At 42.8% G+C, this 22629-nt stretch overlaps 1 protein-coding gene across 4 annotated transcripts; it reads left to right on the top strand.

Annotated features, from left to right (window-relative positions):
• The first annotated feature begins 115 nt into the window (after positions 1 to 115).
• On the top strand, positions 116 to 17644 carry BROX (BRO1 domain and CAAX motif containing). 4 transcript variants are annotated; one of them, XM_087775706.1, is made up of 13 exons: positions 116 to 248; positions 2011 to 2141; positions 2937 to 3043; positions 4574 to 4670; positions 5996 to 6091; positions 6760 to 6832; positions 7203 to 7308; positions 7853 to 7942; positions 8755 to 8840; positions 10152 to 10233; positions 11028 to 11178; positions 12624 to 12783; positions 13266 to 17644. In XM_087775706.1, exons 2-13 carry the CDS (start codon positions 2041 to 2043, stop codon positions 13350 to 13352), a joined length of 1236 nt encoding a protein of 411 aa, XP_087631832.1. In that variant the 5' UTR covers positions 116 to 248; positions 2011 to 2040; the 3' UTR covers positions 13353 to 17644. The 4 variants fall into 4 exon arrangements, with proteins under 4 accessions (XP_087631832.1, XP_087631835.1, XP_087631833.1 ...); XM_087775709.1 differs by lacking the exon at positions 116 to 248 and adding an exon at positions 567 to 966; XM_087775707.1 differs by lacking the exon at positions 116 to 248 and adding an exon at positions 1028 to 1500.
• The last annotated feature ends 4985 nt before the right edge of the window (positions 17645 to 22629 follow it).

The following is a 22629-nucleotide window of genomic DNA, read 5'->3' as shown; positions in this document are numbered from 1 at the left end:
GCGAGGTAGGCTGCGCCGGCCGCGCCCGCCCCCGCCATCGCTACCGAGGCGGCGGCAGCAGCGCCCGCCCGCGGCGGGGGGAGGAACACCTACTTCCGCCTCGGTGTGTGTCATGGCGGCGGTCACGTGGCTCCGAGGGAGCCCGCCCTCCCAGCTGGGTCTCGGCGGCAGCGCCTGGGCCGGGACCGGGCCGCGCCGCGCCGCTCATCCGCTCCCGGCCGCGACGCCGCGGGAGGTCCCCCCCCCAGGTAAGCACCCGCGCTCCTGTGCAGCGCCGCGGGCGGGTCACCCGTCCGGGAGGGACGGTGCCGCCGCTGGGCCGCGGTCCCCTCCCGCTCCCGCCCCTGTTTGTGGCGTTGAGGGGTCCCTACCGGGGGAGGGCTGCGGGGCCTGGCCGTGCCTCCGCCGGCCGTCCTAGGGGGAGACCCCAGCGGCGGGGCTGGCGCCGGCGGCCTGGGGGCACCCGGCGAGGGGGGGATAACCGGCGGGATCGATGCTGTCGGCCCGCCGTACAGCGCGGGACGATGACATCGGCTCTCGGCTGGCGCTGCCTGCGGCGGCGGCGGCGGCGTGACGCACCGCCGGGAGCCGGGCAGGGCCGGGCGGAGGCGGCGGCGGGCCCGGAGCGGCGGGGTCCCGGCGCCTGCGGGGGCCGCCCACGCCCGACGCGCCGGTGTCGGCAGGGCTTGGGGAGCCGGGCGGCACCGCGGCTGCTGCTGCGAACGGGGCCGCACGCCGGGGCGGCCGTCGGTCGGTGTGCGCTGCTGGCGGCGAGGCGGCGGCCGCGGGCCTGAGGCGGGCGGCAGCGGGCCGGCTCCCGCCGAGCAGCCCGACCTGTGCTCCGCCGGGCGCGGGGGTGAGGGCGGTCGGGGCGCGGAAGAGCTCTGGTTAAGCGCCTGGCAAACCGCCCCCGGCCTCGGGAGCGACCGGGCGCCTCTGCGCTGAGCGGGGCGCGCTGCTGCGCAGGTGGGTGAAGATGTCGCGATAGGTGCTGACACAGTAGACAAGCGACGACCTGCTCGGTCGGGAAGACCTGGGCGGTGGCAGGGGGTCGCTGCTTGGCAGATCCCCTTTTTTTCAGCAAAGCTGCGAAGCCTTTCATACCGATGAGCTTAAGAGGTTCAGAGAGGGTGACGAGGGGACGGAGGTCCCCGGTCCCACGCCCTGCCAGGGGCAGGGCCACCCCTGCGGGCAGCCCGGCTGCCTCGGGGCTTTATCCCGTGGCGTCGGGAAGGCCTTTGAGTAGGGAGACCCCGCAGGCTCTCTGGGCAACTCGTTCCTCATTTTGGCTCTCCTCACGCTGAAGAGGTTTCTCCTTTTACTCCTCGTTTCAACTTGTGCCCGTTATGTTTCATCCTCCCGCCGTGCACCGCTGTTGAAAGCTTGTAAACACATCTCCTTGGAATGCTTATGCTGTATACGTTCTCCGAAATTGAGGCAGAAGAAAAAAGATGGTCTGTTTTAGCTGTGCTCTTCTACCAGTTTCCAGGTCTCTTGCATGTATGTAAATATATCCATGTTTTCAGCAAGGGTTACTGTGTAATTGCAGTTTCATCTATATCAGTGGTGCCCCAATAAAAGCTACTAACAGATTGACCGGATACGATTTAATGACCTCAGTGAATTGAGAGATACCTGTAAATGGCATGGGAAATATTCAGCCTTATGCAGGAGGTAACAACTGTTTTTTCAAATAAGAAAGTATACAGTAATATAGAACAAAGAAGGTCATAGCTTTTTGCCCAATTTAAAATAGTTGCCTCAGAAAACATGTATTTCAACAGAGTGAAATTCTCAAACTAAGCACGTGGACGATGAAGACAAGGGCTATGAAAACTTAGTGTTTCAAATAGGAAAAAAATAATTTCTTCTCTGTAATTATATATACAACTTTGCAAATTAATTTCTTTCTTAATTGTTTACATTTCGAATATATTTCTGTGAGGATGGCATACATAGTACCTCAGCTGTACCTGTTCCTACAGCTATTGATTTCTTTCCACACCTTAGAATTGGCGTAAACAACACTACAGAACGAAAATGACCCACTGGTTTCATCGCAACCCTCTGAAGGCTACAGCTCCCGTTTCATTCAATTTTTATGGGGTAGCTACCGCTCCAGCTGCAACAAAGGTTTGCAAGTAAGTGCACTTGTGATTAAATTCACTCTGCCTCTCACAGTTTAAGGGCATCCTTAAAAGTAATGGTTACTCTTCAGTTTTTGTTCTGAAGATGACTAGAAACGTGTAGGCTGGGAGACAACAAGACAGTGATAACGCTGAACATTTAGTTACAAAGAATGAATTATCCAGTTTTCAAGTCTCTGAGTGTATAGCAAGGCCTATTATAATAATGCAGAGGCAAAAGACTAAACATTTCATTGTCTTTCTGATGACTCTGCATTCTTCTGCAAAAGATTACTTAAAGTAATTTCCATAAGTGAATAAGGCATGAACGTTCTGTTGTAGATAGGAATATAGTGAAAAGAGATCTCAGAGATCTCGGCCTGTTTTGCAGATCTATTCTTATCTCTTCATATGCTCATCCTGTTCTAATGTTGAAGAATGTTCCTGCTTGTTACTTCTCTTCCCTCCCCCTCCACCCAACATCTTGGTGAATAAAGGCATAGTCACTTTAGTTTGTCTTAGAACAATAGATTGATAATGAGTACTGATTATGCGTTGCTGTCTGTCCAAAATGGATTGTACTTTAAAGAGTCAATTGTATGTACCCGGAGGAGAAAGGAAGATTTCTCTGTATTTATTGGCGTCTTCCTTATAAAGTACCTTTCCTTGCTTTCAGATAGCTAAATCAAATGCTTAGCTTCACTTTCTTAGCCAAAAGGGTGGTGGTATACATGTACTTTCTTGATACTACATTTTTGGGTATAATTTCTTAAGTTTATTTTTCCTTTTTTTCCCCTCCCCTTCATACAGTGATTTGAGGTTATCTCGAGCACGACTGTTGGAGCTGTTTACGGACTCGAGTTGTAATCCAGAAATGATGAAGAATGCAACTGACTTGTACTTCTCACTCTTGCAAGGTAGGAATATTTACTAGCAATACCGCTAATACATCAAGAGGTATATAAGTTGAGTTTTAATGACGCTTCTCAGGACGTGTATTTCACTGATCTTCTGTAAAGAAGCTTTGCGCTTCCCAGGAACGAGAGTATCTTCATGGATTCTATGCTTGATACCAGTCACGGGTACTCACCAGGCCCTTTCTACAAGTTTCAGTGTCCTTTGTGACCCTGCCAGTACTAAGTGTTGGCAGTCCTGTCCTCTTGCTTTTAACCTTATTCTGCTTCCTTCTGGAAGAGAAAACGTTTTTTTGTCTCTTAGATTGTGGTGAATTGCTCCTTAAGTATAAATTGGCTCTGTTAATTAGTTGACAGAAGGTGCTCTTCGGCGTAAACTTCTGGTTTGTCTAATGCCAGATAATAGACTTGTTGCAAGTTTACACTTCTGCTGCTCCTTGTCTTAGGTGTATGTATAGGTGCTCACTAGCATAGCATCTACAGTTTCAGTAGATGGTCACCTATGATGATGCATTCCCTTGAAACCTTCCTCCTGCCAATATTTTGATAACTCTCTCTTAGCTGTCAGGTGCTCAGGCAAGTTTGTTAGGACTGAGTTTTCAGGCATCAGCCGATTCATGGAAACTGTGATCTTTCAGTCTGTGGGAAGTGAAGCAGCTCAAGTTGGTGTAGTTCCCTTAGTCTCTGGGAGGGTGTAAGCTAATGCAACGTTCTAGATAAAGGTAAGATAACAGTCCATGTTGCTGCAGACAAGATTTGGAGAGTTTCTTCAGGAAAGCATCACGCTTGGTCGCTAAAATCTTCTGCATGTGAAAGGAACGAGTATTTTGTGTCTTTTAAAACACGTGACAGCACTGAGAGCTATATCCCCAATAGCGGCTGTTGCAAGTCTTGAGTTCTCAAAGTTTGTAAGACCTAATCAGGCCAAGGCCCATCTTACTCCTCCCTGAAAAATTCCTTGGGCCTGCATATGCTAGCATTTGAACATCCCATAGCATGAGCTTCATCCCACTGACTGCTGCTTTCTGGGCTGCTGGACGTAAAGAAGCAATTAACCGTAGCCCTGGAGACAAAAGAGATGATGACTAGGTGAGTCTGTGCTTACAAGCCCTTTTCCCTCTCCCTGTTGACCAGGCAGCTTTTCCTGGAATTTCTCGGTTGCCACTATGGTGGCAGGGACGGTCACTCGCTCACCTCAAGCAGCCCCAGCTGTCCCATACCTGGGTCAGTCCAAGTCCCAACTAGTCACCATACGGGACATGCAGAGATCTGCAAGGTTTTCCTTGAGCAATCAAGACTCACAAGGTTGAACTGGTAACCTGCCGGGCAGGGAGTTTCTTGTAGTAGTCAGTTTGGTTTTTATCACATCTTGTTCTCAAGATATTGAGGAATAAAAGCCTCAGGAAGTAACACGGGTTTTTGAGTGGTACAGCAAGAAACATTCTTTTATCTATTTTCATATTCTTATTGATCTCCATTACTTGTTTCTGTTTCTTACTTTGAGATTGCCTGGTACCTTTTTTTATTCTATAGGTTTTATCCTTTCACTGGATGACTCTTCCCAAGAATGCAAGTTGAGATATATTCAGAATTTCAAGTGGACAGACACATTACAAGGACAAGTTCCAAAGTATGTATGCTTTTATGATTACAGGGTATGCAGCTATTTTCTTCTGGTCTGTTATGTACATGCACGTGTGCCAGCACAGGTGTGAAGGAAAACTTAAAAGTGTAGCAAAATGCTGAACACAAAGTAGTTTCCAAAAACTTGTTGCTTTGCATTTTTGATAATTGCTGTACTGTATTAGGTGTTCTGAAGCATGTGTTGCCTTTACGTAAGGGTGTGATAACGCATGAGAATGGTAGAAGCATCCATTGTGTCTTAGTTGATCTACAAACTATATCTACAGTTCACTACAGCAGTACAAAGAAGAATCTTGAGAGTATTGGTGAATTGAATATAACATAGATTACTACAGTTTAGAAGTTTTTCATTTAGCATTATTGGCTGACCAGTATCTTCTGACTTTTTTTAAGCACAAATGTTGCTGAAGATCTGATCTTCTTGTCCTCCGAAGCTCCTATTACATGTACTCCTGGTACAAACAAACAAAGCTGCTGTTTTAAGTAGGAATATAGATCTGTAACCTTCTGGATTATTCAGTCATCTCTTGCTATTGTAGGTAATTGTGTTGTATAACCACGTTTACAAATTTGTCAAGCTTTATCTAGAAGAAGCGCTCGACTTCCGCAAAGGTTTTATTCCTGCTGGAAGACAATCTGTTGATTAGGACTCTCTTCGGGTTTTCTCGTGGTCATACACACTTGTTCTTGTGCCAACGTTATTCTTCCCACTCCCACACCTTTCTTTTTAAAGATTACTACTTCCTAAGCTATACTGAGCTTCTGATTGCAAGTTCACTCTTTTCAAGGACTATGTTTTTAACTTCTGAAATATTCTGCTATTCGCACATGCCGTTTGACTGAAGTTACATAAATACTTGCAATACATTCACTTGAGGGAGATGTAATAGACTCTGACTTATTAACTTAGCAGCTACAACTTTAAAGTAGACATTCCAGAGCAAGGCTTTCCACAAAATGTGCAATTTAAAAAGAAAAAAAAAAGATGGAAAAATGTCAGCCACACCCAAAGCTAAACAAATCTCAAGTTACTGTTTTAAAATAAAAGTTCCCAAATGGGAAGGGTAGGCATCTGAATGTGGGAAGTTATAATTATGAGCTCTTAAAGGGAGTAAGTAAAAACTGAAGTCTCTTTTAGGTATTTCAGCAAGTAGGAGGTTCTGAATTGGAAATTGTTGACTTCTTAAATGAAAAATATTTTGTGGAGTGAAATGTCGACTTATGCTATGTGAACTATCATCAGAGGGAGCTTGTCAGAACAAAGTGGAAAGCATTAAATTGTTTGGGGGGGTTTTGTCTGTCTGTCTCTAGTGCCCAGCAGGATGCAGTGTTTGAACTTGTTTCCATGGGATTTAATGTAGCTCTGTGGTACACAAAATATGCATCAAGACTCGCTGGAAAAGAAGAGTAAGTGTTTTTCTTTTCTTAGTAATTCCATTGCAGCAATATTCCACCAAAAAATATAGCAGGTTCTGAGTTTTCACTGCTGTAGTGCATGTCCAGCTGAGACAGTAGGAGTTCAAGGAGGCAGTTGGCCTTCATTCATGTGCTGTAATGTCTAAGTGCACTTCAGTCCCTTCTTGCATCTGTGAACAAAGTGTACTAGTACCATGTGACTGTGGTTTGGAGAAAGTGTCAGTTGTGAATAAAGCCTTCATCAGTCCTGCTCTAAACGTCCAGGTACAAAATTGAGATTCTCAAAATCACAGCTCTGCTGAGTTTTAGCCCTACAGATTTCTAAAGCTTTGGCTTTTAACACTGAGGCTACCTTTTATTTGAAAGTCATTACAAGGTCTTGCATTTCTTTTTTCAAGTGAGTTCTGTGTGATTATTTAATGATTGGGCGCTGTAAGAAACTTTTTTACCATGAAGGTAGCACAGCAGTGGGACAGGTCACTTAGAGTGTTAGTGCACTCCCCATTCTTCCTTGAAAGATTCAAGGTTCACTTAGACAAAGCCGTAACTGACCTGATCTACTGTTGTCAATAGTCCTGCTCCAAAGCAGGAAGTGGGACTAAATGACACCTAGAGGTCCCTCCTAACTCAAATTTCATTGATTCGTTCTATATTCTTAGTATAACAGAAGATGAAGCAAAAGACGTTCACCGAAGCTTGAAGATAGCAGCTGGGATTTTTAAACACTTGAAGGTAGATAAACTGTCTTTGCTGTCTGTCCTTTAAGTTGTCTCCAAGTACTTGACTTATTGTCTTAGAAAAGCCTTTGCTTTTCTGATGAGGGTACAGAATAAACAAATACATCAGATTATCTGAATGATACAGGAAAAAGAAGGGTATTGATATGTTGTGCTACCACTCAATCCCTGCTACTCTTTCCCAATGGCAGTGGAAGAGGTCTGAGTCTGTCTGCCCAGTAGCACATGCAGCAGCATGGCTAACCATCTTGGGACCTTCACGCAGTGTCCCATCTGTTTAGGAATAAGGGACTTGCTTTGCACTGGCTGCATTGGCAGCAGTGGTATTAAGCCTAAACTAACTTTGAGACTTGCTTTGTACTTAGGAAAGTCATATTCCAAAGTTGATTACACCTGTAGAAAAGGGAAGAGATTTAGAAGCTCGACTTATGGACTCTTACATCATACAGTGCCAAGCTGAAGCTCAAGAAGGTATCTTTAAATATACATTTGTTGGGGATGGGAGATGACAGTCTTTGTGGGTTTCTTTGATGTCTCATGAAGTCTGCTTGGCAGCAATACTAGTTTTTTCTTCTGAAGTACTGTGGCTTAGTGGGGCGGGTTGCTTTTAAAGAAACTTAAGTTACAATTATAGGAGGAAAATGCCAAAAATCAGTCTGATATTACAAATCTAACCGCTTTGGAAGAACTTGTGTGTGACATTCCTCCCCTCTTCTTTTTTCCTTTCATGCAGTCTCTTCACCACCATGCTTGCCTAACATAAATTCCCAGTTCCTTTAAAATATTTGCAGCTTCCGTTTACTAGCTAGTCTTCAGACTAAGCTTCCTTCAGCTTTTCTACTGATTTGGAATCATTCTATCCAAGAAACAATCTGTCTTTATTCTGCAGTTTGCTTAACTGCACAATACTTGTTTTCTGCTCATGCAGGGGTTTTAAAATGCTAAATGCCTCTGCTGATTTGATGTGACGTTTTCAATTAAACTTTAATACTATGGTGTGGAATTTTTTTTTCAGTGACAATTGCTCGGGCTATTGAGCTGAAACACAATCCAGGACTAATAGCTGCTCTTGCTTACGAAACAGCTAACTTCTACCAAAAAGCTGGTAAGTGTCTTGTTTTGTATCCTTAGTGACCTGGTTTATGCATTCTTGCCAGCAGACATACTTCACCCGCCTGTCAATTGCGATATTAACACTGTTTGTCAGTGGGCATGCTTTGTATATTTAGCTTCTGTTTAGTGCATTTAAGGTTTCAGTTATCACTGTAACAGATATATTTTGATAAGGCCTGTTGGTTTTGTGGGAATCTTTTTCTATAGCTAATGGTAGGAAATGTTAGTGAGGGGAGGCAGAAGACACAGTAATGTCTTGAGAATATGTAATAGCAGCAAGCAAATGGCTTGATGTAAACGGGGTGTGCTTCAACTGCCTTTGGGCAGCAGATGATGATGCAGGCTGTAAAGTGTGTAGCAGGTTAATTATGTACATCCTTCCAGATGAGTAAGCTGATCTGTGGGCTTGCTGAGGCAAGAGGGAAAAGTGCAAAAATACGGCAGTCAATGTAAGAGATGGAATATTGTAACATACGTAGGCTTTTATAGATTGCCACTTGAAATTAAACTAGGAACAAGCTTTGAAATGCTGCCTAAAAGTATTTAGGAAAATGAGCCTTCCAAACTTGGTGGACAGCAGTTTCAGGGATTCTAGGGACACCTACGTGATAGCTCAACAAACTGCATATTTTTCTTTTTTCTCATAGTTTCTTTGTGCCTTTGCAGGAGTAATTTATGTCACTTGTTTCTGGCTACTTTATAGTTAAGATCTGTTGCCTAGTTTAAGAATTCCGTCTTTGAGTATGTGTGGAATTTTTCTTTTTGGAAATGTCTTAAAGAATAACTTCACATATGTGTTCACAGATCAAACATTATCCAGTTTGGATCCAACCTATGCAGGTAAATGGAGGAAGTACTTAAACTTGAAGAACTGTTTCTATATGGCCTATGTAAGTACTTTGGCTGACATCCATCAGTTTTTAATGTTGTCTAAGGGCTGAGTAGGGAATGGGGGCGAAGTATTGCCTTGACTTTCTTTCCATGCTGTGAAGAGAGACTGTGCAGTGTCAGTGGCATTTGAAGTGGTTTTGTTGAGCCAAGTGAAATTACTGCAGTGTGGAATTTATCGTGATCACGTATCATTAAGTGAAGCAATTCAGGTTGAGCATAATACTTGTCTTCCATTATCTGCATCACAATCTCATTCTAGGCATAATTCAGAGCTGATCATCTTTTTGAAGGCCCTGAATGAAACTGCATCAAGTACTGTTAGGTACCATTCCAAGTGCTGTCCCTTTTTGCGTGACTGATCCCTTGGCAAGTGCAGTGGCACTCTTGGGATCATCAGCTGCTCAATTTGCTGTTTATTTCTTGTAGCCTGCCACAGCCTGTAATCTGGCTCTTTCATACTGTAAAAAAGGCCCAAACTAAGCAGCGAACATCATTGTTTTTTTCTTAAACCTGTAGCTAGAAGCTGCTTGCCTTATTAGCAAGTTCGAGAGTGAGGGAGGGTCAGAGCTGTGGTACTTTTTTTTAATTTGTGTAATATGGACAGTGGTAGATCCAGGTAGCACTTGCTATACTGTGAGAACAGACATTAAAGGAGGGTATGCAAGGTAGGCATTCGTTCATGGGGTTGTTCCTTTACCTATGGTATTTAGTATTTAAACTTAGCAACTCCTGATAATAGAAAAGAAGCCGCTCAGTTCTCACTGGACTACAGTACTGTCTTCAAACCTAAGTGTGAAGGAATGGGACTTTTTGGGGTGGAAAAGTTATTTGGACTATGGCAAAATATCTCAAGTGGCCAAACGCCTCATCTCTTCTGGGTTCAGTGATGTTTGTTGCATATTCAGTTTTTGAGTGTTCAGGTAGTTTGAGTTTTTAGAGCCTTTGCTTTGTAAACTTGATTGGGGTTCATCCTTGTTCTGTGAATGGGGCTTAATGCTGCACATTGATACAGTGAGAGAGAGAGGTTTGAACTAGACTGTGTACTAGTGCTTTTGGTAAAACGGCCTTCATGAAGCTCAAAGTTACGCTTGGCTAGACTTGAGACAGCTGGCTGCATACCTGCCTCACCGTGTTTGCGTTGAACTGCATTGTTCAGTGAACGCTGCTTTGACTGGCGTTCCCAAATTGTCAGCTGTCTGCAGGGAGTGGCAGCTTCAAAGAGGTGCAACTCCGATGTGAGGAAGAGCAGAGGTGAATCGGTGCGGGAAGGGCCCAGTGATGTTGGTAACGGTTTTGTCCTCTCCTATTAGGCGTACTGTTACCACGGTCAAACTTTACTGGCGAGTGATAAATGCGGGGAAGCAATCAGATCTCTGCAGGAGTCAGAAAAATGTAAGTGTGATTGAGACTGGATGACAGGGTCAAATGATGACGTGCCAGTTTTATTTTTCCCATAAACTTCATCTGTCACCTGATGAAAATCCAGCACACTTTTGAATGGAGACAGTATATTCTTCTTTTGTCTTACCAGAGACTGTCTTTCCTAGCAGTGCTGCAGGAAATTTCATCTTCACAATCTGTTAAAGACTGGCTTTGAATGCCTGTGATACTGTGTAAAAATCAATTGTCTGGTCACCACGTTTTCTGGTCTGGATGTTAAGTTACTGCAGCCTTTTCTGCTTTTGAGGTTGCTCTGTCTTACATTAAATAGTGAATCTAGACCATGTTTGTTTGTTTGTTTTTAAACAGGTTTCAGTAACTTATTTCTATTTGTTTGAAAGGTAGGTTAAGGGAAGTTTACAGTAGTTCAGGGTCTTCTGCCCATCCTTCTCTCTTCAAAGCTATTGCTACCCCAGTGGCCTGCACTGCATAACTTTACCACAATGTATAAAAAATGCTCAAATCATCAAATTGGAAACTTCTAATATTAATTTTAGAAAGAAATAAAAAGAATTAATTAAGAACAAACTAAGTTGGATTACTTGCAGTAAAACAAATACTGTGTTTTTTAGTGTGCCTGCTGTTCAGAGAAGAGTGCTTCTTTTCCCACTCCATATTCAGTGTTGTTTAAGAAGCAAGAAGCCTGAATAGATTCTGGTATCTACTAAAACTGAAGCACTGTAGATCAGAACCATGATTTAATAGATTCATATAAATGATTTTTATTACATTTCTTTCTCGCAAAGTTTTTGCCAAGGCTGAAGCATTGTGCAAAGAATATGGAGAAACCAAAGGGCCCGGGACTACTGCCAAACCTTCTGGACATCTCTTCTTTAGGAAATTAGGAAGTTTGATTAAGAACACACTAGAAAAATGCCAGAGAGAGAATGGATTCATGTAAGTAATTCGTGGTTGGTACAGTACTCCATATGAACTGTTAATACCTCACTTGCTTTTATTTCCAGACAGGATGGTAAATTTTACTCTCCAGTTCTTATATTCCTTTTGGCTATGGCATGTAACTTAGAGAATGGCAAATTTCTCTTTAATTTTCTCATAGTGGATTTGCTATGGGTCTGTGCTATCACCCTCTCCGTTTTCTGTGCCAGTTCAGCAGGATAGGTTGGACTGACATGCTGGAGAGGTGAAGCAGTTTTCTTCCTTCATTCCTCGGCCACTTTGTTCCTTTTCCTTCTGCCTGAGAGAAAGTCCTGCAGAGCCTGCTGTGTTGCTCTAATGCCCTCTTCCCAGCTGCTGGGATCTAGTAGGCAAAAGAGGACAGAGGGGGAAATGGAGAAGACTGGTAGCTGATTCTGCTTTGCTAGCAGGGAAGTCAAAACACAGTCATGCCTTCAGTGAAGAATATGCTTAGGGTGCTAGGAGGTTTACCAGTCTAAGTATAATCAATATTGTGAATAGGGCTTTCTGTTAGTTAATGCCCCTTCCAAAAAGCGTTTGGAAGCAGTTTAAAATAGCAAGATTACTTTGGCTTTAGAATTCTTTTGCTCATTTCATTCTCCCCTCCCTTCCTCTTATGATTTAGTATTCCATAATAGGTTTGTTATTTCCCTTTTTATGATATTTAAAGACCTGCATAATAGGGGAATTGACTAAACAAAAAGGGTTGTCAAGTACATCAAGCTGAACTGCAAATAGGAAAAGAAATTCTCTACTCTGCTTTGGTTGCAATAACCGTTGTCGTAGCTTACAACAGCAGCATACAGGAGATTTCAACAAATCCATGTCCCTCTAGAAACAAACTTTGAAAGAGAAACCAGATAACCAGTGACTGTTTTGGGAGATGTGCCTGCCACAGAGCTCTGCTGCAGCGCAGGAAGTAAGGTAGCGTGTGTCAGTATGTGTCAGTTTTCAGCTCTTGTTGGTTTGCCGAGGGGAGATTCATACCCTCGTTCAGGCTTTGTGTTGTGGCGAGCCTTTGTGGGTGTTGCAGTGTTGTTGCTATTATGCACTGTGGCACATTAAGACTGATTTAGGAAAAGAAGTGTCCTCTTCATCTTTCTGGGGAAGTATTTTAAATCCTCGTTTGGATTTTGGCGGTCTTTTTGGACAAAAGGTGCTCTTCTCATTGAAGTGCTGGGAATAATGGTTATCAAGCAGGAAAAAACCCACCTAGCTATTAGGGGATGAATACCAAGAAGGAATTGCTTTTGTTCTTGTGAACCTTGCTGACAGAATGCATGTTGGACGGTGCCTTAATGAAATGGAAGGGAGCAGCAATGATTGCCACTGTAAAAACCCAGATTGTTTTTCTTTAGAATTGCAAACGAGACTTGCAGAGATAGCGCATTGTGTTTTAAATATATTGCTGTATTCTATTACAGCTATTTTCAGAAGGTGCCAGCAGAGGCTCCCCAGCTGGAACTGAAAGCAAACTATGGCTTAGTAGAGCCTGTTCCTTTTGAATTTCCTGCCTTGAACGCACACTGGACTCCTGAAACACTTGCAGCGTTTGATCTCACCAAGAGGCCAAAGGATGACACTGTAAGATAATCTTATGTACTGTTCTTTCCTGGTAGCTTTATTCTGTGTATAATGCAGAATTGCTGTTTTGCTCTTCTGTAATGCTCCCCAGCTCAGTGCAGGACGTAGACACGAGGCTACCACCTGAGCTCATATTTGCACTGTGCAAGGAGGCAAGTCAGTTAACCTCTCTGCCACACTGTCAGCATCTGGAAATTAGCAGTAATTTTTTTTCTAAGTCCTGAATAGTAGGAAATTCTTTAATGTGTATAACATGCTGAAATGCTATAGGAAGATTCTTTTTTAGAAAAGGATTCATTTAAGGATGCTGAAATAGAGAATCTTTGGCTTCCCCCCTTGCTTGAGTCTCACTCAAAGCCTTCAACCTTGAAAAGAGAGGGGACTGTTAGATTAGAATGTGTAAAGTTAGCCGTGCATAAATACCGTGCGGACACAGTGGTTTGTACTTGTGGTATTTAATTTTTTTTCTTTCTTGTTCACAGGCTAAACCAAAACCAGATGAAGAAGTAAAACCTCTGAAGGAACCAGATATAAAGCCTCAAAAAGACAGTGGATGCCAGATTTCTTAAGTGCCACAAGTGCTTTGAATTCACTTTAAAACTGTATTAATTGGACTCTGGGGCTTTAGTTCTGATCTCCCTTTTTCTGATTCTTCTTTTTTAATTTAGAAGACTAATTTAATTTACTTTTGTTAATATGCGTCTATCTTGCTTGAGAATGTGGTGGATTTCTCGGAGTTTATTTATATCTGACTTATTTTTGGGTTTAGTGGGATATCGTAGAATGAGTGGGCTTAAATGTTCCTATTGTGCCTCTAGAGAGTTTCTTTTTGTGGGTTTAGTTTCTACCCACAAATAGCAAAGGAAGTATCATGATTGTAACACTTGAGGATTTTTCCATTAAATTACATGCTATATAATGTCAAATTCTGCAAACAAAAGTTTGCATGAATGGTTATATTTATTCAGGTTTTGTCATTCAGGCTTAATGCCCTGTCGTGTTCTGATTCACTGAATTGTAGTGAGTGCAGAAAATCTGGGTTTGGTTTGTAACACCCCTGTGGTGTTTCACAGGACTTTCACAGAACTTGGAAAACCTTAAGTTCTGTGTAACTGGAGCACAGTTTATGTTCTTCTGAAACGATTAGCCTCTGTTCTTTCCTCTATAGATTTAGGGTTCTTGTATGAGAATTTGTAGTAAGGTACTTTAGCTTGTCTGTCCTTAAATTAAAATCCTTTAATATCAAAGTGTATGTGAAAGTGATGCAGCAAGTAATATGAAAGTGCTTAGAAGTAATGCATCACTGTGTCATTCATTCAAAGTTTTTGAATCTTGAAAGATTTAGTAAGTTTGAAAGCTGCAGACAGTTAAAATCTCCTGGCACTAGAAAAGCTCCATTTGAATTCGTGAAGTTGTCATGCATAAGGTAATGGAATTGTAACCGAGATGCTGTGTTTCCATCTGGGTAGTGTCTATAAGAAGCTGTTAGGAGAAAAGGGAGGAGAGATGAGCTGGAGAGCTGATGGCACAACTGGGAAACCAAGCTCTAGATTTCCTTTATGCCATATGTACACAGTGCTGTTTCTCAGCTTTTGCAGTATTGCACTGAAATTAGCTCTTAATGAAGAGAACTTGCCAAAAGCCAAGCCCAGTCAAGGCTGAGAAAGAAGGTATTTTGTAGAACTTCCTTCTTCCATTTCTGCCTACTGTGGAAAATGTGATAACATTCTTTAGTGCTGAGCACTCCAAAACACCCGTGTCAACAAAAACATAGCTTTCTGATTTGCTGCAAATGCAAAAGAATACGGTGCGTGCGTTGAAGCGAGGGCCTTGCAATCTCTGGGTACCAGTTGTTGCATTTCCCTTTACCTGAGAAAGAAACTGAACAGCCTGAAAATGTTCCCATTTCAACAAAACCTGACGGCATATGCACTTATCATGATGTATACTATAAACACATTCCTCACTTCGTACTGTTTTGATCGGTTCATCTTCCGCTGTGGTGTAATTTAGTACTTATGTTTGAAATCTTTCATGGGACTTAGAGTAACTTAGCCTAGAGGGCAGGTGTGTAGCTTCTTGAAGACCTGTGGAACAAAAGCTGTTGAGGAAGTTAATGGGAGACTCGAGACTCTTCCTGAGATACTGGACCAAACTACAGAATCCATTGCTGCAAAAGGCAAAGAGGATCTTAATGTTGGCTGTCGTGGGTGAATCAAATGCAGAACTCATTGCTTCCAGTGATGGATTTTTCTTTCAGCCAGTTCTGCACACAGAAGTAAGTGTAAAATCAGCTGAATTGCTTTGGAAGAAGTTTCTGTTCTGCAAGGGCTTAGGTGGGTAGAGGATAATAAGTATCAAGGAGAATTTATATCTAAAAATGCTCCATTTCTTCTGATACTGCACAGGGGCCTGGGGTGTGTTTTCTGAAGACTTACTCAGATCTGTTCATAACTTGATCAGCTGACTTTTTAGACTTCTTGCATTATTAAAAGACCGGCTTAGGTTTTGCCAGAATGGGGCGTGGAGCTACTTTGCCTATGCAGATTTTCATTCTCCTGAAAACTTACTACAGCTGTAGCCTTCCCCCTTTAAGGATCAAGATGCAGTTAACTCCGTTTCATAATCATGATTTTTTTAGTTACTCATTGTTTTCCAGGTGTCTCCGTGTGTTAATAGGTACACCTCTCAACCTAATTAATTTTCTTTCTGTGCAGACTAGATTCCATTTTCCCTCCTCCCCTCATTTTCCCTTCCATGTGCTACACGCTGTGGCACAGACTTACCCGTGTTTGCTAATGCATGTGTAGGTGCTGAGACTCATTTCCAGTGAGGCTTTTGCCCATGGGTGTATTTCAGTATATGAATAGCTTAAAATAAAATGAACAGATCATGACTAAATCATTCCCAAACAACTTGTTAGGAAAGATTATTTTATGGACTTGCAATTCGTAATCCTTTGGATGCTTTCTTAAACCAAGTGGTTTGTTTGAATCAAGTTCACTGTAAATAGTTTGGGGCCTAACCAAGTGGATTGTGTCAGATTATGGCATTACTTAAGCCTAGCTGTGTAACCTCTTACGCCATAGCTGTTTCAGTAAATATGATGTAGTAGTTTAAAAATAGACTAATGGAACAAACTAATTCCCTTAACATGTTGCTTTTCAAGACAAACTTTGTTTACTTATAGTTAAAATTCCATGGCAAACATTGGATAGTTTTGCCCAAAAATAAGAAACTGGAGACTGTTTAGTTTGCAAAGTATAGAGAGCTGTGAGTCAACGAGCAGTTTTCTCTTTGGTTTTGTTGGGTAGAAGCAAGAATTATTGTAAATAATATGTAGATTAACTGTCCAATATGCTTAAGAATATGGGTGAATTGACTGGGACTTTCAGTTAATCTGGAAACCTAGCAGCCATGTTCCTTCTATTATGTTTTCCTTTAGTAATTTTTAAGAATGAGGTATTTTGAATGGTGACTTTTTAATACTCTAATGCTGCAAGAGCCTGTTTTTGTGGCCTCTCTCTGGTTTTAGAGGCTCTCATGGCTAAACCTGCAAATCTTGTTGGTGTAAATAGTCTTTAAAAATTTGTGCCCAGTCTGAACTAGGACAAAACTGCAGCTAAATAAAATATGGAGTGCTGGGCCCTCTATTTTGTGCTTTTAAAAATGCAGTGATTGTCTTTAATCTACTATAAAACAAACCATTAAGCTCTTTGTAAGATTTCCATTTAAATACCTTCCTCCATGTATTTAAATACACTTCCTCCATGTTTCGTGTTCCTGGGTTTACAGTAGTTACTCTCCATCCAGCACGTGACACTCCTGGAACGGAGGGACTAGATTTGGCCCTCGGATGCTGATGTTTGCCTCCCACTGGATTTGGTAGAGGAGTTTTGCCTGTCAGCCTAAGGATGACATTTGGTCACTTAAATGTTCAGCATGAATATGTGGTGCGTCTGTAATGATGGTATTGGTTCATAGTATAAGGAAGAAAACAGATCCCTGTATCTGTGTAGAATATAGCCAACTTTGCACTTTAGAAATTTCCGATCTTGCCGTTTCGGTACAATACAATGTGGTTGTAAATACTCCTTCCTGTCCTTCTAATCTTGTTGCACTGAGTTCACTACTGTGCTATTGGTAAGATTTTTATGGGAAACATTGCTAAAATGTATTTTTAATTGTCCGTGTATAAAATAAACTCACAAAGCATATCTCTACCTTTAGTATTGGGGGAACATGAGAGGAGGCAGTAATTCATCTGCTTTCCATGTCAATTCAGAGAAATGAAAAGTTTCTGTCTGTTGGCTGTGGGATGATACGTTTCATCCCATCCGTGCACCTAGTATCTAAACTGAAGTTTCAGCATTAACAGAAATCCTGGGGGGTTTGTTTGTTTTCTTTTTTTTTTTCCCCTAACTGGCCCAGTTGAGTGAGGCATAAAGCACAGCGAGTATGACTGGCATGGAAAATCCCCTGTAGCGGGTACCTGTCTCCAGATTTTGAGTGCGGCATAATGACGTTTGCGCAACAGCCATTGGATTCACTCATATCTTTCCCTGCTGGTGATGCTCTCAAATTCAACAAACGTCACATGGTCACTGAGGGGGCCCTTGGTCAGCTTTTTATGTAGGAAGGCCTGCTTCCTTTGGTGTTGGTGCCTTCATGGATCACAACCTTCTTGAAGCCATCCTGTACTCTGAATAATCAAACCTCAGTGGAATCAGCTCTGATGAGACTGACCGAGCAGCCTTATTTTGCGAAGACGGTCACCATGCGATCTTAAGCTTCATAGTTTGAAAATTTGTATGTAACCACAAGTTTCAGAATACCATTTAAAATAAACAATCTTAATGTATCAGGTTTTGCTTCGTCATTTAAAATTTTAAGTATAGCAGCAAGAAAGAGTCTATCTTGAATGTTACTTTCTCCAATTTAAAACAAATATATTAGAGAATACATTAGCCTTGCAGTATACCCAAGGGAGGACTTAAATGAGCAAGATAGTTATGTGAATTGGGTGCATATGGAAGTGGTAGCTACAACGAAGCACTTCAAGTCATGGGGCAGGAGGAGAGGAGGTGGAATTTCCAAACTTACGTTAAAAAAAAAAAAAAAAGTAATTAGGTATGATTTCATATGCCTATACAAAATCCTAGTGCTTGCAAAGGTCTGTGACATGGGATGTTCCATCTACTACATGAAGGGGTTATTCGGGCAGTGCAGATTGCTGGCCACGTCTCTACATCGCCAGCAGGTGGCAAGTAGATTTGTAGGAAACATCGGTTTTCATTTTCAGAGGCATGGTTGGCTCTTTGAATTTTTAATGTAAATACACACTAAAACCTTTTAGCCTTTCAGGCTTTAGCACAGTTTCTAGAAGAAAAAAAAATAGTCTCTGTTGGACTCTGATGTCTGTCTTTGAAATAAATCTTTTTCCCTCCACAAGGTACTTTGAAAAAACCTACGGAAAAGGCATTTTCATTCATGCATGTTGTGATTTCAGTAAAAGTATCGATAACTGATTCTATAATATTTTTCCTCCCTCCTAGTGATTTAAAGGTTTTCAATTTCTATGTAGTCCTTAGACAATAAGAATTGTTTGGCTGTCTAAAACTATCTTCTACTTAATTTCGATAATATCAAATAACGTTATAGGGATGCAACGACTGGGCTGTTTTGAGCATAGCACTGGGAATTTGCCAATGTCCTGGATATCAACTTTAAGACAAACTTTCCTCCCCAATTTAGAAACTAAAATTTTTCTACTTTACCTTTTTGGGTTTGTTTTTTGTGTTTTTTGTTTTGTTTTGTTTTTTGTCTGACATCAGATTCCTCCGTTCAACCAGGGAGCCAACCAAACAGGTCATTATATTTTGAGAGTGTTCATAATTTTAGCATGTAGCTGCTGGACTGGATTTTTGTTTTCCTTTCCTCCGTAAAGAAAGTAATCTCTTCAGCAGCAGTCTCTGCTGAAACGGATTAACTCTGAAACGGATTGCCAAGTGAAAGTTGCTGGTTTGTGTTGGGAACTCCTGAAGACCCACAATTTCCCTTGTGCTGGTTTGAAAACAGCTGATGAGTTACTTGGAACACTTTTCAGACTTCAGAAAGCTGAGCAACTCCTTGCCTGTGAAAGACCTGTCTTACTGTGTGCTTTTCCTAGTGCCTTGCAGGCTGCTTTTCACGCCTACTTCTAAGTGACAGGGAAAAAAACTAGACTTCTATGCTTTATTGCTTTCCTTATTTTCTTGCACACTTCAGTAAGAAGTGAAATAACCACCAATGATGCTTTTAGCTAACATCATTGGGATAAAGTGGTTCAAACCATAAAACTGCCTTTTCAGTTTATATCTAGGTGTCTACGCATTGCTTCTTTCTGTTTATATTTGGAAATTTTCTGTTGAAGCCGTAACAACTAGAGACTTGGCTTTGTGAAAATGAAAACCGAGATTCTGCTGGGCATCTGAGTGGCAAGTCCTACACTCATTTGTTTTCAGTACCTTTGGAAAATGTAAGGCTGAATGTTGCTATCCTGGGCTGGATGTTGGGGGAAAAGTCCGCAGGATTTTTCTCTAAACTGTGTCTTCAGATCAGATCAAAGCTGATGGGAAGCCTAAATAAATAGTTCATCTCATGCTTTTGTGACTAGCGAATTCATGTCACCTAGGCTGATGATTTGGGTCAGATTTCTAACTCGATCATAAACCTTACACCACACAGTACTTTTTCCTGAGATTGATGCAAGTTGTCATTCTTGCCTTTTTTGTTGTGTGCGTGGTGTGGGAAATCCTCTGACAGCACAGACTTTCTTAAATTATCTGCCTTTTTAAAATAGCAAATCTTGCAGTTTTTCCTTAGTCCTCACAGGCAGCTGGTGTATACTTTTAAAGCAAAAAAAAAGAGATTCTTTCTTGTGCACCTCCACTTTCCACTACGTCAGACATGCCTAGTAGTTAGCGTTTTAGTGAAGTCAGATTAAGCATGGTTTATAGAGGTTGCTGTTTTCTGTCAGTGACGAAACAGCTTGAAGAAGCACAAGGATATCAAATGTGGTCTCCTGTTGGTTGCTTAATAAGCAGGCAATGTAGAGGCCCAGCTGTGAAGCACACGGTGGCTCTGAGGTTCAGATGAAGACAAGTGGTGGGATGGCTTTTCATTGCTGCTGCAACACGCAGGATCTTAAGGCAACTGAATTCCAGTTAGGGCGGAGCTACTGGTGTACTGGCAGAGGCCAAAGCAATTCAGTGGGCTTGACTGGCAGAGATCCACTGCTGCTGGGGTGACCTGAGGAGTGTCGGGAGCTTACATGATGTGGCTGTGCTGTTGAGAGCTATGGAAGCGGTGTCCTTGTAGCGGAGTCAGCCTCGGAAGGGTCGGCTCTGCTTGTCTTCTGCGGTGGGGAGCATCTGTTTACCGTCAGTTGGCTTATATCGAGAGCATGAACCATTTGGGTAAGAAGCTATCATTCTGGTCTGTGTTTCTGTAGCATTTATCATGATCTGGCTGCGGTACGGTCTGTCTGGGAGATCTCGTCCAGAGAAGCTCTTGCATAGAAGCTCATTTTGGGTAGGTAGCGAGTTACCCATCCTACCTTTTTGGTGTCAATATGTAAGTGGGCGTAGGACATCAGTTCCGAGAATAGTTGTTGCTGACTCCTGTTTTCCTGGAAGGTCGGTTCATGATCGCAGTTTCTTTGTCCTGCACCGATCAGGGTTTCTTCTGTCTGGCTAGCTACTCCCCGTCACAGAGGTGTCCGCTGAGCTTATCAGGGAAGCCTCAGACTCCAGCTAGGGAGGTATCCTTCTTTCTCAGTGTGTTTACCCGGACACCTTTGTGGTGGCTCCCATCAGTCTTTAAGTTCCTCTGATAAAACAGGGTTTCAGTTCCCCTGATCACCCTGAGTCCTTATTTGCACATTCAAATTCCTGTTTCCTGATCCTTGAAAGCCAGACTTGTGTCTAATATTCTAGATGAAGCCTCACTAGCACAGCTTGTTATGTCTTCCCTATCTGAACCAGACATGCATCTCCTGGTGTCTCCAAGAATCACATCTGTCTGTCAGAGCCACATGGTGGTCTCTAATCATTTTGCTTCACGCCTCCAATCTCTCTGTCTGTCTTTCCCAAAGAATGACTCACCTTCAGTTTACAGCGTCCATTTTGACAGCCCCTAGATGCAAGATTGCATTTGCTCTGTTGAATTGCTGTAAAATCTTAAGGTCGGGTACTTTCTCCTCTGTGAACCCCGGATCCTCTTCTCTGCTGACAGTAATTCCCCAATTTTTACCCTCAGCAAGTTAGTCACTGCCTTCCCCCCCAAAAAAATATAACAGAGTGCATAACAGCACCAGAACAAGAGCACTCTTGAATTTATAAAAAAATTCCCATAGTACTGTCATGGAGTTATGGCCACTAAGGGTCAGTAGAGCTTATATTTTCCTGCAGTTTTGTGTTTTCTGGTCAACAGCATGAAGTTGGTACAGGCAGCAGGCCCTCTAGATGGCTGCAGAACACAAATGGTGTGCACCTAGGAGCAGTATTGCAGCTTTAAAATGGGAAGAGGTGTAACAAGTTACATCTTTTACATCAGGTTACACTGAAAAGGACATCTTTGTAATTACTTATGTATGTGTTGGTGTCCAGGAGCCCACGCATGCCCTGTGACCGGGTGAGCAGCTACCCTTCCATAAAGGTCACTGCCAAGGCCATGGAGCAGGAGCACTGACAAACTCTGACAATCTCTTGCCCTGCGTCCCAGCAGCTGCCCTGTCCCAGGGCCTGGCAGCCTCTTCAAGGCATCTGCCCTTTGGGAAGAAAGTGGTGTGATGCTGTGTACGCCCACGTAGGGTTTCTCTGAGCTCATGTACTGGGCTTATGTGGCAAGGATTTGGTAGCGGGGAGACTGCAGGGCTGGCTTCTGTGAGAAGACACCAGAAGACCCGTGTTGGACAGAGCCCATTCCAGCTGGCCACCTCCTGGCCGCAGGGAAGGGGCAGGGTGGCGGAGTAAAAGGCCTTGAGGTGGGCCGTCAGGCATTCTGCAGCTGGAAAAGTAAACCAAGGGCTTTTGTGCTCCTCAGGCTGCCCCGCCAGCGAGCAGGCTGGGGGTGCACAAGACGCTGGGAGGGGACACAGCGGGGACAGCTGACCCCAAGTCACCAAAGGGATATCCCACACGTTTTTACACTTTTACTCTTCCATTTCTCTCCTTCATCCCACAGGGTTGGAGAGTGAGCAAGCAGTTGCGTGGTGCTTAGCTGCCAACCGGAGTTAAACCACGACAGTCCTCTGTAAATCATAACAGTAATGCCCCATGCACGCAACGTCTGAACGATGGGACGCAATCAGTATCTGCCGAGCGTCTGCAGATTAGGAATGCAGCAGCATACAGGAGGATTAGCCATGGATATTTAGGAGAAATCACAAGTGTGACAAGAAATCTCCACACAGCAAAATATCAGTATTAAAACCAGAGAAAGTCAGAAATATAAAAGGTGTGGTATTTACAAAAACGGCCAAGTGAGTCTTCCAATAGCCACGTTAAATATGATATAACTGTGGTTAACATGAACCCTCCATCCAGAGACCTTAGGCATGGAGTTATGAATTCTCAGAAAACGTGCAAGTTTGCCCTTTTTATCTTGTTTGGTTTGACAAACTGGCCAACGGTATACAGGTGATGTATCTCCAAGACTTGTATCTTTCCAAATTCAGATCCCTGTATAGCTGTTGCATACACTAATTATCCTAGCAAAACCTGCTGGTCATGGTGGGATTATTTAAAGTAAATAATACATTAGCTGAATCTGGCCAGTGTGAAGAGATCGATTAAAACAGGCTAC

The sequence above is a fragment of the Nipponia nippon genome, unplaced genomic scaffold (assembly GCF_047370975.1).
Source record: "Nipponia nippon isolate SJK-2023a ecotype South Korea unplaced genomic scaffold, ASM4737097v1 scaffold_4, whole genome shotgun sequence".
NCBI classification, from domain to species: Eukaryota; Metazoa; Chordata; class Aves; order Pelecaniformes; family Threskiornithidae; genus Nipponia; species Nipponia nippon.
This window is presented reverse-complemented; position numbering and strand designations above follow the sequence as displayed.